This window comes from Brachycentrus maculatus, unplaced genomic scaffold, assembly GCF_059751285.1.
Source record: "Brachycentrus maculatus isolate JH-2025_06_01 unplaced genomic scaffold, ASM5975128v1 h1tg000142l, whole genome shotgun sequence".
NCBI lineage: Eukaryota > Metazoa > Arthropoda > Insecta > Trichoptera > Brachycentridae > Brachycentrus > Brachycentrus maculatus.
The window spans coordinates 1,492,645-1,508,929 of NW_028280895.1; the positions used below are offsets into that span (position 1 = coordinate 1,492,645).

Genomic DNA, 16,285 nt, shown 5'->3' on the forward strand with positions numbered 1-16,285 from the left:
CTCTGCCTACCCCTGCGGGGAAGCGGCGTGATGGTTAGTTAGTTAGTTTTCAATGAAGAATAAACAACCATTAAAAAGCCAGACTACCATCTCATTGGACTTGATCCTTACAATGATAGCATGTGCCAAATGAGTAAAGTGGCTTTGAACTTTGCTTTGAACACATTGGCTTTGAACAATAGGCATACGATATCCTTCAAAATTCAGGATAGCCATCCCTTTACGTATTGCACTGGTAACCTCTCTTCATTTGGATTAATTCCGTGCTATCCTCGGGGCTCCCGGAAATGAGAGCCCTGTGGCTCTCTTGCGCGTCACTTCACCTGGTTGAGGCTGTATATAAGGTACGAGTATATGCATTTCCGCCTCCGCGGTGTAATGTTTATGTTTCATGTTTAGCTGCCGTGCTGGAGGTCCGGGTTCGATTCCCGGGGGGGGTGAAAATAAATATTAGTGATTTTACACTGTATTTTTTTTTGTATTAAAACCCTTATCCGCACCCCAATGGTGCATAGGGCACTGTGTCATATAAACGCAGTGTTATCTTGATCATTTACACATGAAGGAAAGGTGATCAGCCCTCCGCTTCAGGTACCAGTCCAGGGTAATATTGAATAAATATGACAGTGAAAAAATCACTTATATTTATACCCCCCTTGGGAATCGAACCCAGGACCTCAAGAACGGTAGCCGAGCGTGCTGACCATTACACTACGGAGGCAGACAAATATTTACACTGTAATATATATTTAATATTACCCTGGACTGGTTCCTGAAGCGCAAGAGTGATCACCTTGCCTTCATGCAAGTAATGATCAAGATAACACTGCGTCAATTCGATGCAGTGCCCTATGCACAATTGGGTGCGGATAAGGGTTGTAAGTAAGTAAGTAAAATATGCATGAAATTCATTCAAGAAATAAAAATACGTTTTTACATATTTTTTTAATATTTATTATTTTTAACATTGACTAAGAAAATTTTTACCACATGATTTAGGAACAAAAGTTTATAAACAATCTTTATTTTTTTATCAGCAATAAATAACAGTGAACATTGTAAGGTCGCCTAAAAAATAAAACTTATTTTACACAGACATATCGTATTAAATAAAAATGATATGCTTCTAAAACTAATAAGATTTAAAGATAGTATTTTACATAAATATATGCTAGATAATTGATTTGTGTATGTTGATAAAAATACTAAAATAAAACTCATTATTGCCACCACACAAAATAAATAATTTACAAGTGGGTGTTATTCTGATAGAGCTCAAAGAAGTTTGTAGCGGCCAATAAACCGCTAAACAATAGCAAATTCTCAGAATCCAAAAACTGCAACTAAGTAGATAAAAGGAGGCAGTGACCGGGAACAAAAGAAGTGCACACGTCCCATTGCATTTCATTGTGACTAGCACTTTAAAGACAAAGGAACAATGGGTTCCCAAACGATATAAAAGAGGAACAACCTCGGACTCCCTATCTCATTCCTCCACCGGGAGCGCGACTACGAAGTTCCACACATCTCACTCCTCCACCGGGAGCTCGTCGAGTACCATCTCATTCCTCCACCGGAATCGCCACTACGAAGATCGACCACCACTCCTCCGCCGGGAATCCGCCAAGTAACACCGACGCCGTCACGAGACCGCCGCATCAAGACCTCGCTACGATCTCCAGTCCCGTCGTCACGAGACCGCCGCATCAAGACCTCGCTACGATCTCCAGTCCAGCACCCTCGTCAGCATCCAGAGGATACTCCAGCCAGCCCGACAGTACATCTACGCCACCGCTACGCCGTACCGTTTTGTGTAGCATTTATTGTTAAATAAATACCTATTCAACACGACCGTCTTCTTCCTCGTCACCACATCCCCAAAAGTTAAATGATTTTTTTTAAATACAGTCGAACTCGGTTGTAACGAGGAAAATTCATATAAAAATACAATGTTGACACTGGATAGTGAAAACTTTTTACACACTTCAACGTTTTTCACGCCACATTCTATTTCACGAGTATTTTTTGCCTTTTCTTGAATTGAGAGACACATTCTTTTATTAGTAGACATGTTTATAATACGAGGGGTTGTTTTTGACTGACCTGCTCTAGAATTGATCTGACATTCCCCACTTCGTAATTTTTACTATGCATTGTCCATAGTAAGCGTAGAACATATAAAATATGGAACTATTGTAAAAATCCCCGAAACAATCATGACATTCATAAACTAAAAAAATATATTTTTTTATTTATTGATTTGGCGTTTAATTTGTAGAACGCCATTTTAATTTATGTATTAATTTTAAATCAAACAGATTTTTTTGAGTCTAAGTTGTATTTTATTAACAAAAACACATAAAAAATTATATTGTGACAGTTGTTTCGCCTTGCAACTTAGTAGACTCAAAAAATCTGTGTTTGATTTAAAATTAATACATAAACTAAAAAAAGGTGTTTATTGTAATGAAGTGCTGATCCGTCGGCACTAGTAAGTACACCTAGTGACATCACTAAGCTTGGATGTTTTACATTCAATTTCAAGCATATGCGCGGATACTTTTTCAATGTTGTCGGCAAAACACCAACTAGATACTTAGTATCTCAACTATTGTCATAAACGTAATCCGATCCCGGCAGCATCGGTCTAGTTAACTGCTCGGTCGGATTTTATTGCTTAGGGTCGAAAATAGTCTTCTTCTTCTTCTTATTATAGGCCTTGCGGCCTGTTTTTAAGAGGGATTAACCTCCTGCGACGTCGATTCCCAGCTATCGACCCATCTCTTTGGTGGTCTGCCCGGGAGTCGTCTACCATGGGGTTGGCCGTACAGTGCGATGTGGGGGAGTCTGGATGGTTCCATTCTCCTCACATGCGCATACCATTGTCTCCTTCGTTGCCTTCCCCACCTAACGACATCTTCGATCTCGCATATTTCCCTGATCCTGGCGTTTCTGATTGTATCTCGAAGACTCTTGCCTGTTATGCTTCTCAGAGTCTTCATTTCTGACACTAAGCGCGTTTTGTCAAAAATAGTGTTTTATAAAAATCGACCCATTAACTGTTTTCAGATTAAATGGCGAAATTTTTGTTCTTTATAGCCGAGAAGTGGCTCGTTAAAACCGTGAACCAATGTATGGAGAAAATCACCAAGCAAAATGTCAATAATTTATTATTAGATTAAAACCAATATTTTTAGCTTTTCAACTTTTTTATTTGACCAGCGACCGGGTTTCGTCGTTACCGACATCATCAGACTGGTATATCGGTAACGACAAAACCCGGTCGCTGGTCAAATAAAAAAGTGGAAAAGCTAAAAATATTGGTTTTAATCTAATAATAAATTAAAAATGCAATTCCATCACGAAGTGTCAGTGGATAATATAAATCTATCAAAATGTCAATGAATGTTTCCTCGTTATATCCGAGATCTCGCTATATCCGTGCTCATAACAACCGAATTCGACTGTATTCAATACATATCTTATAAAAGTTAGGAAATTATCAAGTTTAATAATTAAATACTTCTTAATTCTAAGTAAATCGACAGAAATCTGATGGCACTTGTATAATTTAAAAAAATAATAATAAAAAAACAGAATCTTTAAAATTTTAATACAAAAAAGGTTGAAGTATGAGATTGAAAATTACATCCAGTAAGATGTAACTTTGAAAAAAAAAGTACTTTAACTTTTAAAAATACATAACTACCATATTTAATGAGAATTCCAAAAACATTATATACATCGGTGCATACACTATTCTGTTAAAAACTAAAAATAAATACAACGAAATATTTTCTAAGCTTTAGAATTTTATCAGTTCAAATTAAATTATCGTATACCTACAAAAGGATGGTATGAAGCTTCAGTATTGAGGTTACTAGATTCTACAGGTAGCATTTGTTCAAATGTAATCATACATAAAGGTAATTTAAAATTATAATTATTACCCTCCCTTCCCGGTGTTGTGTACCTTGTACACATTTCTTCTTATAACCATCAATATCTCTATAAAATTAATAAACACAAGGCTAAGATTTTGGGTATTCCTCCATACCATATAAACACATTGATTTAAAAAATATATATATATTAATAATCGGAATTTATCGGGTACATGGGAGGTATTTTGTGAATATCAGAAACAAATTCGCGTATAAACAGCGCGTGAAGAGTGTAAGAGAACCGCGACACTATATTCGCATCTCACTCTTGCATACTTACACTGTGCAAGCGTGAGGAGCTCAAAGCTCAATGTTCTCTGGCTAGAGCGGCAGTAGCTTTTGAGCTTCCGACAAGAGTGGACCTATCCTTGTTCCGTGAGCGTTGCCAGATGGTTTTTTAATGTTTTCAGCAAATAAATCTAAATTATTATCATTTTTGACTTCATTTATAATTAATTAAGGGGATTAGCTATGAATGTCCGTATTTTTCCGATTTAAAATCGGTAATTTTTTATTGTGTAGTGACTACCCAACACCGGGATGCTTTTATTTTGGCACCGGAAGGGAAAGGTTAAGTAAACTCGGATAGAGGACTACTAACAATTTCACTACATACTAAGTAAGGGGCAAATAAACTTATTGATCCTTAGAATTAATCAATTTTGGTTAAAACTATGAATTGACAAAAAGTCATAATACTCCTATATTCTCTGTACTTGATACAGTGCTGCTATATAACAAAGCATACACATATTTACAAAATCAAAAATTATAAACATTATTTTTTTTATCAGGAAGGTTGACAGCGGTTTCTGTTTGCCAAACATTGATGCAGACCATGATGATCGTATAGAGCAATATTGCTTTGAAAATTTACCCACAGATGCCACTAAAATTATATGACTACCAGAACAAAATAACTCTAGAATATATGGAACACAGATTGACTACTGCCAAAAAGTATTATATTTAAATACTGCGGGTTAAAAAGAAATATAAATAAAAAAATTGCTTCAAATTCCTACTAGTTTAAAATGTATGGCCATTTTTTTTAACAGATGTGTAAAACAGCCCTGTCAAAGTGACAATTTTAATACAATTTATACCCGATGCGAAAATATAAAGGAAAGATCAGAAGAGACAAAAAGTGAAAGAATTATAAATTTGTAGAAATTGTCATCCAAATTAGTGACACACATCAAAAATTTAAAAGTAGGTGATAAAAAGAAACAAATTATTTTAAATAGCTAGGCTTTTTCGCTTTCTAGCATCGATATAAGTCCCTTAAACACATTTTTACATATTGCAATTATACAGTTCCTAAAACACATTTTTAAGGTGGGGACTGACCGGAGTCATTTCGTCGTAACGTAACACGTTACGTATAGTCAGTACAGCGTTCTTGGTGCTCCATCTGAAGTCGGATACTCACCGCGAATGTTAATTCATTTATTTAAACTTCATGTACATAAAATAAATAAGTACATCAGCGGGCTTATTACTAAAAAGCAATATCTTCCAACCAACCAAAAACAGAGTAGTGATATTGGTCAAAACGTTTGATACCATATATAGCTGTTTCCAATCAAAGGGTAGATAGAACTTGAACATTTAAAAAAAATTACAAATTAACATATTAAAATAGATAAATTACAAAAGATGATAATAAGGAGGGCAAAGGAAGTAAGGAAGAAGGGAGTTTAAGGAAGGAGGTAGAGCGAAAAACTAAGGCAGGAGGTTTGATGGGCAGTTAGGATTCTAATGATAAATAGTAATGTTACGTTACGACGAAATGTGGAGGTCAATCCCCACCTTTACATATTACAAATTTTATTTGACTGTCATTAAAAAATTAAGAATTAGAATAGATCATTATGAATTTTCTTCTTTATTGAAATACTCGTATTTGTAGCGCATGTACACGACCTTCATCCTGTCCCAGACGTTGTCGAAGGAGTCCATGGCCGGTCTCACGTCCAGAAGAGCGAACTGGTGATTACTCTTATCCACCACCCCGCCGTCGTAATAGTCGATCACGTATCTCACGTCCTTCCCGCAGCGGTCCACGATCCAGTCGTGCCGGTCAAAGGGAAGTTCATATCTGGATACAAAATGTGACAAGATAGAATAAATATATTGAATATGGAAAGCATTAACTTTGTGGATCATAGTGAGATTTTATTTTGAGAACTAAAAGGACTGTTTTTTGATCCACTCACATTTTTATTAACAACCAACTAGTTTTGGCAACAACCTGTTGCCCTCTTCAGGTGGGCTGTGAGTGGATCAAAAAACAGTATTTTTATTTCTCAAAATAATACATATATGACTATGATCCACAAAGTTAATGCTTTCAATAGTCGTATCGCCACGTTAGCTATTGCGCCTACTTACGATGTCTTTTTTTCTTGTTTTCGGATAATTATCAAAGCTAACATTACAAAATTGTTACAGTTCAATTTCAACTATGGTCAATAAAAGCAAAATTTAGGAATATTCATGTTTATCCTGTTTTAAAAAGACATTTTTATATGGTGTACAAAATACATATCTATGGTGCACACGGAAGTTTTTAGCACCGTCAGGGAAGGGTTAAATAATAGGGATTTAAAAGTTAACGTTTTTTTGCCAGTATACCCACAATATGGTTAATTTTTAACATGTATCGACCATGTATAAAGAAAGACGCCTGTTATATAAAAGTTGATCGGCTTACCCCATGAGCTGGCGAATTCTGGCTCTCGGGCTGTACTGCGTGGCCTTTCCACCGAAGCTCTTCAGGCGAGGGTTCCCGCACTCTCGGGCGTGGAGAGCTTCCCACTTGAGCACCTCTCGCCACGCCTGAAATAATCACATCCATCATTCATCGGTATGATCGATGATTGTGTTGATACAGAAATGCGACACCTCGCAGGGACTTGATCATATGGACTTGTAATTAATGATCTAGTTAAGGCCTCACTCGCTATCTGGATGATTCAATATATTTATTGTAACTGCAGACAGTTGGTAAAATTCCATTAAAATTTTTGGGTAATATATGTGGGCGTCTGGCCACGCCATTTGGTGTTGTTAGGTTGACAACACTGAGCGGATTCAACAAAAGCGGCCAACCGAGGTGCGGCGAGCGAGATTCTCTGCTATCGCTTGGTTGCTAAAGGACGTATATTTTAGCTTCATATTTAATTCAAAGTTCCATAATCAATTACATAAATTATAATAGTTAATATCAATAGTAATTAAAGTGTAAGAATTAATATCAATAAACAACCTGTAAGTAAGCATTTCTTTTGAATATCCTATTCTGGCTTCCCGCACAATAACACACACCGGGTCTTCCAAATATATACAAAATTAAACAAAGTTTTAAGATTATATTCTACTTTTACTAACATATATCTGATAATATGTTATTATCATCATTATCAAACACTCAATTTGATGTCTTAATAAGACGGAACACGTCACATATTATCATATATATGTAAATAATAGTAGAATTCAATCCAATAACCTTGTTTAATTTTGGATATATTACCCAAAAAATTATTCAATATAATTTCAGCTGTGCGAGAAGCCGGTCATATCTAAGTGGAATTTAATTAATAAATGAAAATTACTCATGGGGAATATTACATATCGCTCACCCCTTTCAACGTCATATATCAAAAATTGTTAATTTTCAGTTGTGCATGTGTTCGGAATGCCCAGAAAATATACTATATCCCAGCAAAAGCAGCATATTTTTAACTTAATATTTACCCGCTACAAGGCAGAAAGTGTTGTTTTTGCATTTTGAAGAAAAGGTATTGTTTAATTATTTTTTTAAAAATACTAAATATTTTTCAAATGGAGAAAAAACATTCAGGTTTTACGTAAAAAGATCTGTTGCACAGTAAAAAGTTCAATAAGTGGCTTGATATTTATTTTTAATACATTTCATTATATTTTTAAACTTTAAAAACGATCTCCTGAAAAATCAATTTTTTTTGATATATGACGTTGTTGAAAGGAGTGAGCAATATGTAACTTTATATAGTTAATTTATTTTTATTATTTAAAAAATCATCATTGGCATATGGGTTGGTTCATCACCTGTTCATTGTTGGCATTGTGTATCTTGATGATATCATCCATGTCCTTCTGCTGGATGGTCTCTTCCTTCCACCTCCAGCCCTTGCGCAGCATGGCGTTCCAGAACATCTGCTGGCTCGGGTACACCCAGAACTCGGAGGTGCCGTCGGGCATGGCGCGCGGGATGCTGGACACCTGGCGGTCCGTGGGCAGCGCGAAGGGCTGGTCCGGCGCAGGCTGCTGATTCGCCGGCGGCATCTATATACAAACACTCACTTTACCGCTATTCCAACCACGAAATTCATTTCAAAATATTAGTTAACATATTCTCAATATTATTGTCCGCCTCCGTAGTGTAATGGTCAGCACGCTCGGCTACCGTTCTGAAGGTACCGTTCTGAAGGTTCGATTCCCGGGGGGGGTCAAATAAATATAAGTGATTTTTTCACTGTAATATTTATTCATTATTACCCTGGTCTGGTACATGAAGTGGAGGGCTGATCACCTTTCCTTCATGTGTAAACGATCAAGATAACACTGCGTTTATATGACGCAGTGCCCTATGCACCATTGGGGTGCGGATAAGGGTTTTCCAAAATTATTAATATTTAACCTTCCCCTCCCGGTGATATGTATTTACTACAACTTGACTTTAAAAATGAAAATATCAATATACAATATAATAGATACGAGCCCACAATTTTTGTATACCTCCGTAATATTTTTACGTGTTACATAAAAGTATTATAATATGAAGTTATTCATTTCCAGCGACGGAAATAAATAAATTGGAAAAAAAAATTGGGGATAGAATCACCAATACATAAACGTTTCTCAGAGTATGTGTGCGTGCCGCACTTTAAATACACGCGCAGGGGGCTTTATACTGTTTCCGATGATCTCATTTTAGTTGGGTGGTCGTGTCGCTACGCTTGCTATGGCGGCTAATTACGATGTATTTTTTTCCTCTTTTTAGGTACTTACCAGAGCTAACCCTTGTGTCTTACTCAGAACCCATGTGTCTAAAACCCCAAAGCAAATGAAACCACCATTTTTAACATAATGAAATTTCAAATGATAATCAGTACCTACCTGTGTTATATTTTTATGAATTATCTCTGGTGTGCTTTCATTGCTTTTCTAATTAATATTTGACTCAAAATTTATAATACTCAATGCATGAAAAGACCTTTATTTTATAAGAGCTTATGTAAACCGTCAAAATGTAAGGTTATGACTTATAAAATCATAAAAAAATGTTTTAACAACAACACATTTTAATTTTGTTTTGACTTCACCAGTATTTGCTGTATACTCGCGAGATATCATTCACAAATAAACAAAACTGTGAAGATGGGACCACATGGCATCAATGCACCGATAATTTTATTGTTAAATACTGAAAGGCAAGGTGGTCAGTCCTGCGCTTGCAGGTACCAATCCAGGATGATACTGAATGTGATAAAAATGTAATGAAATATCAAGTAATGTGAATGTAACTATACTCAGCTAAAATTATCATGGATAAGGGAAAGATGAGTCTGTATCAGAGAAAGTTACAAAGGTAAAGAATAAATGTTTGAACCGAAGACCCGTGGTTAAAAATTAGAACCATGAGACGTCCGCAGATAGGTTTGATTTAGTTGGACCAGGATCGCATAGAATTGCTGGGAGAGCTTCCTAAGAGATTCAAAATGTATTGTAAAGCGAGGGACAGATGAAGATGTTTACGTATATAATAATAACTTACCATATTATAAGGATTGATATCATCTTGATCGTGTTTGACGGGACATTCTGAAGGACGCGGAGCGGCCTTGTGCTCCTTGTGCATCGGACATTCCGGTGGCGGTGACTTCATAGAGCCACCTTTATGCGACGCTACATCTGGAGTGGCTACTTCGGCAGCCGAAACGCTGTTACCCATGATTAACTATTTGAGGTTATTTTATTATGTAAGAGATTTATTGCAATACAATCTATCACTATCGAAATACTAAATGTATTCACATCAGATAAGATGCTATTAAGAAATGTATTAAGTATTTAGCACAGTGTTCGTAATACAAGTAAAAATATGTAGATTTATGATATTAATACTTCAAATTTTAGAATTATCTGTCAACAGAGAAACCCGACATATCCTGACCAAAGACCACCAAAAACTATTTTTTTATACCACACTACCAAATTCTAGATTATGTACCCGACTCGACCGCATAGTCTATGGCAAAACAGCTGGTACACGGGAAGGAAACCTTTTCATTTCTTGAAGCACATTCATTTATCTGATTCAACATAAGGCCACAGTAAAAACCTTAACGCTGTCCCATAAATCAAATATTTCAATTCGCAATGGAAATTAATCAAATCTTAAAAAAAAAAAACAAAAAATAAATGGATATGATCAAATCAAATTCAATATTTACCTAAAAAATACCAACAAAAACCCCCCGGGTAAAAAATCCTTTTCCAATTTTGTAGTTTCGACCACAAAGAACACTTTAGGGTCTTCCGTAATCAGTTTCTCATTTTGAAATACATATTGAACGCATGAATTTCAAACGAAAATTCCAAATTGGGATTTTTTCATTTCGGAAGGAAATGAACGTGTTTATATTTTTTTGTTCCATGGATTTATTGTCAAACGTGGGAAACATACGTATTAGTAAATAGCACAAGGAGAAGCGAAGAGAAATAATAAGGAGTAGGTAAGACATTTAAGTGCAAGCGCGGCCAAAACGCGGCCGTGTGCAGCCCACTAAATGTTTACTTGTGGCATACGGAGCATATCACACATTTTTCTTTTAGTGTACATAAAACCACCAAAAGAACTTTCCATCCATACATGGAAGTATCTTACTATCGTATTTTTTTTCTTATAGTATATTCGTGTTAACAAACATTCACAACGTTAAGCTAATTTTAACCTCTAAGCTGCTTGATTTCGGGTGTCAAACTTTCCGTCCCGTGCTGGATTATTTTACATTACAATATTTTTGACAAAAAAAACATATTTTTGGTGGTGAAACTTTCGGAAGTCGCTCGGATATCTATTATAGATGTTCACAGTACACAATTCAGTTTACTTATTATGTTTTCATAGTGTACTCACACCAAAATATTAACATTACCGGCTCGCGGCAGAAAATTTGGCGGTTGCATAAAAGACGCGGCTGTCGTACAGTCCTTTCGTTGCGTGCGCGCAGTTTTTTTTTAAAATGCGATACGGGTTAAAAAACGCGAAATCTCATTTCGATAATCTGGCCCAGCAGAAAAGGTTGGCTACCCATACATACACGATAAGGCTCCACCATATTTTTTACTTTTTGGTTATTTCTATTTTTTCTCTATGTAAGGTAAATATTTGACGTTTGGCGTTGACGTTTTCATTTCAAATGTTTTCGACTTCTTACAAAATTTTGATCTCAATCTGATACGATCTGACATATGTAAATTAATTAGAACGCACATAAAAAATGAAATTTGTTATAAAAATTTTACAAGGAGAAGAATGTGTGGTTGAGGTAATTTTCAAAAATATTTTGTTTATTTTGCATTCACTCGAGTATCACTGCTATATAAGTAAATCTTATTATTATAGGTCGGTGATGATGCCACGGTTCTGGATTTGAAAAAGGAAGCACACACCCAACTACACGTACCAATATCTAAGCAAAGGCTAATGTTTCTCGGCAAGACACTCGCCAATACAACTCCATTAAAAGAGTATCCAACTTTGAAAGATGGCAGCAAAATATACTTAGTTATCAGAAAACCAGAGCCTTTGGATGCCACTCTCCTGAAATTCTTCAAAAAGTACTACCCGCAGGACCGAGCTGAGATAATTTCCCAAAGGGTGCATACAGATTTACTTGCCCAAATCCACGGCATGTCTTGGGACGATATTGAGAGGGTATCCGAACATTATTTAGAAAGTGAAAAACTAATAAATGTCTAAGGAAATTGTGTATTAAATCTCTACTAACATATTTCACGTCTATTATTTTCCCTTCATGTTCACATGTTAACGGTTTGTTAACATGTGAACGCCATGTGGGTTTTTTTTTTAATTTTTAGGATAACCAACAGCTACAAATACAAGACAGTAAACAAAACAATGAACACAAGGCCAATTACAGGTCTTCACAAATAGATACATGAAATATAAAAAAAAAAACATTAATAAAAAAATATATAAAAAAAGAGAGGAAGACCGAAAAAAACATGGCACGATCAGGTATGCCAAATACTTGAAAGTGGTCAGGTTAGGAGTCGTAACAATCGGCGGGTATGTATGAGGAGATGCATGAACGTAGAAGAGGCGAAGAATGTTTGCAAAGACAGAGTGGTATGGTGTTCTATTCTCTCTACCTACCCCTGCAGGGAAGTGGCGTGATGGTTAGTTAGTTAGTTATATAAAAAAAAATTAAAAAAACATATGTTTCTACCATATATTTCTACCAGCAAAAAATGACTACACTTCTCTTTTCTTTTGATTAAATAAGAAAAGCAATGCGTGCTGCAAATGATCTTTTTCAGGCACAAATGTCGACATGAACACTGAACGATACAACACAGACACTATTGTTCGGCATACTCTACTTATGTGTTTTTAATGTCAGACGAACAAACTGACATAGTGTCAAATTAATGCACCGCGTAGTGTTCGGTAGCGCCATCTCTTAGTGAAACCAGAAAAGACTTATGCATACACCTGGTACAAAAAATCATATTAAAAAAAAAAAATTGTAGTACAGGTGTATAGGAAATAAAATGGACTTCATAATTGATTAAATTATCTGAAGTTTTTCATTTCATTTTACATAACAATCCCCAATGTGAAGTCCAGGTTTACTTTGGCGGATTATACAATACAATAAATCAATCACTCGTGTTTCTTTTCTTCCGCCCTGAATTTTTTGTTGGAATATACTGCACAATCCTTCTTAGTTGCAGAATGTAGCATATATAATTTATTTATCAATCGGTATTCTGTAGTCAGAGTAGCTGAGTGTAGTCCAAATCGAAAACCTCCTTGATAATCTTCTACTAATTAAATAACCAATATTCAAATGGATGATCGGTTTTCCATGGAATCTTTATAATGTAAAGGTGGGGACTGACCTCCACATTTCATAGTAACCTAACATTCGCGGCGAGCATCCAACTTCAGCTGGAGCACTCGGAACGCTGTACTGACTATACAAATGCCTTATATTTAATACGTAATAACGTAACATGTTACGTTATGACGAAATTACTCCGGTCAGTCCCTACCTTTAGAGTTTTGACACACTTCCATCCCTCAAAAACAGTTTCCTCCACCATTTTAGAGACTTACACATAAAACAATAAGTTGCGCTGCGGCTGTCAAAAAAATTGAAGCAGGATGGTAAACATTTTGACTTACGCTTGAATTTATGCATAAGAATGCATGTGAATACTTAGCACACTATTCGGCAGTGTGTACAACTTTACACACAAGTAATTCTTTAAAAAAAATATCTTCTCTTGTGGTCTCAATCTTGTTGATTGGTTTGCAGCAACAAATGACACCTCCTTTGCCATTCCGGTCTACCCTCAGCTCCTCATACATACAGAATATGATATATATATTTGGCGATTAAAACATTTTCAAGACGGATTTCACTCCGTGGTTAGGTTAGGCCGGGTTTAGTTACTTAAAACAAAACTGAGCTTGAAACCCCAGCTGCAGGGAAAATTGGACTCTCCAATTTGAAACATAAAAATATTGAAATAAGTAAAAGAATATTTTGTGTTTTTAAATAATGTTTATTTAGGATTCAAATAATTTGTCAATTTTTAAAAAATTATACCAATTAAATGTCAGCCTTGGGCGGCTCTACACAAATCCGCTCTATTGAAATTCATATCACTTTTTTATCTCGGTATATTTCCAATTTCTTAATGCATATTGTATTTGCTTACTATTAATCTAAAGTTTGCGGTGTATTCTGCCATACTAAGCACAGACAGGGTATCTGTATATAAAGCTAATTAGAAAATAATTTTATATACCATTGTCATACTGCTTGCTATTTAGGGATTTATCATCAGGCTCGGTTTTTATAGCTCTTTTAAATCTCCTTGTGTAAATATAACAGATATGATTATTTTCTGGGTAGCATGGGCTACAATAGTTAAGAAGAATTGGTATTTGATGATGAATTTTTCTTTAGTTTTGCGGTGTGATCATTAATTATGTAAGCGCAAACATTGTTTCGTCTAATTGATTTTGATAACTGAAAAAAAAAATCCGTGAAAAGGTGCCGGTATGCTGTTCACTGCGTTACATGGAAAAAAAAAACCCTCCGTAAAAGTATCAGTTTTCCCCTCTGTATTGAGTACACCAGAGTTTACTTTACACCATTTTTTATTCCATTATTAAATAACCACAGCAAAATTTTTTTAGAGCTGATCTAGCCGGCCATTACAAATCACTAAAATGGTAGGATAACTCATCCATATTTTAAAACAAAAATAGTTACAATATTGGCATGTAACTGAATTACATATCAATTAATCATTGATAGTACTATTCTACTTTATTATTGGAAAAAATGTAAAAATAAATAATACACAATTAACTTAAATTAAATTTTACCTGATCCACTAGGTCTAGCCATTGTTAAATTTAATTGCAGTGAAGAATTATTCTTTATTGAAATACAGTAAAAGATCATCAATTTAGAATTGACAATACCAAAGTTTGAAAACCAATTACAGATTAAAAATTGGAAATTTCAGCTATGTTTCAAAGGTAATTCATATTTTTTTATTGTCAAAATTACACACGTTTTTGATCCAATCAATAATTAAAATCATAAAAATAAAAAGTGTTTTTTTTTTTTATTATTTCAAATTTTTAGACTGATTTTTTATTTTTTTACAAAAATCTAAATGTCTAAATTTTAATTGAAAATGTTTCAATTATCTATACATATTATTTCAAATATGTGAAAAATTGTCTATAATGTTAGACAAATAAAATAATTTTAAAATCAGTGTAATATCATCCAAAAGTTCCGTGCATTATGCGCAAAACTCATTTTGTTGGTTTTAAGGTGAATTCATTTTATTGGTTTTTCAAATTCTTTTTTTTATTTTAATGTGAAAATAGCGAATTATCAAAAGCTTTGTATGAATAGTGTTTGTAAATTATTTTATCCATTATCATTTTTCAAATGTATGACCCTTTACTGTAACAACATGAGACTTGCACATCGCTCACTCCTTTCAACAACGTCATATTTCAAAAATTGTAAATTTTCAGTTGAGCGTGTTTTAGGAATGCCTAGAAAATGTACTATATCCCACCAAAAATGGCATATTTTTAACTTAATATTTACCCGCTACAGGGCATAAAGTGATGTTTTGCGTTTTGAAGAAAAAGCATTGTTTAATTATTTTTTGAAATATACAAAATATTTTTCAAATGGAGAAAAAACATTCAGGTTTTACCAAAAAAGATCTGTTGCACAGTAAAAAGTTCAATAAGTGGCTTGATATTTATTTTTAATGCATTGTATCATATTTTTAAAGTTTAAAAACGATCTCCTGAAAAATCAAGTTTTTTGATATACATATGACGTTGTTGAAAGGAGTGAGCGATATGATCAAGGATTTCCAAGGTTTCTCCAAATCATCCTAAAGTTTTCATGTGAATTATAATTTGAAACTTAAAATGATGCAATGATAAAAAACATCATGGCCGTGAAAAATTAATATAATTTTAACACAACAAATTTGAACTATATACATACAAATTAAAATAATTGATCAATCGATTAAGGTGAACAAACAATACGCAAAATGCAAGCGCATTTAATACTGCAGTGTTATAGTTGACCTTCAACGCAACTGTGTCAACACATCTCACATTACCGTGCTCGTGATGTCAGCCATACACAATCTTAGTATTCACACATAAAACATTGTTTGCAGGAAACACTCAAAAGCGTTATTTGCTGTCAGTAGAGAGCAGGCGACGCTTATAAGTAGTCTATTTGCTTACTTTTGGTAGAGCGCAATCTGTACAAAAAACATTTTACAGATCGGAATTAGGTTCGCAGTTACTTGTGATTAGTATACTGAGGGTCGCGCGGCAGACTGTCCGAGTATAATTAGGGTCGGGGTTGATGAACAAAACCACCCGACACAATGTGTTAAGACTTTTCTACTCGTACTATCCAAAGTCGAGAGTTTAAGACAGTGTCATTATTTAAATATGCAAAGACATCTCT

At 34.8% G+C, this 16,285-nt stretch overlaps 2 protein-coding genes across 2 annotated transcripts; one reads left to right on the forward strand and one right to left on the reverse strand.

The window, feature by feature from the left end:
* Positions 1-3,689: 3,689 nt before the first annotated feature.
* Positions 3,690-10,246, reverse strand: Cchl (Cytochrome c heme lyase). Its single transcript, XM_088260806.1, has 4 exons — positions 9,769-10,246; positions 8,040-8,276; positions 6,661-6,785; positions 3,690-6,045 (listed from the first exon to the last, which is right to left on the reverse strand). Exons 1-4 carry the CDS (start codon positions 9,943-9,945, stop codon positions 5,817-5,819), a joined length of 768 nt encoding a protein of 255 aa, XP_088116932.1. The 5' UTR covers positions 9,946-10,246; the 3' UTR covers positions 3,690-5,816.
* A 1,124-nt stretch (positions 10,247-11,370) lies between these two features.
* On the forward strand, positions 11,371-12,010 carry LOC148308999 (ubiquitin-like protein NEDD8). Its single transcript, XM_088260760.1, has 2 exons — positions 11,371-11,545; positions 11,623-12,010. Exons 1-2 carry the CDS (start codon positions 11,498-11,500, stop codon positions 11,977-11,979), a joined length of 405 nt encoding a protein of 134 aa, XP_088116886.1. The 5' UTR covers positions 11,371-11,497; the 3' UTR covers positions 11,980-12,010.
* Positions 12,011-16,285: the final 4,275 nt, after the last annotated feature.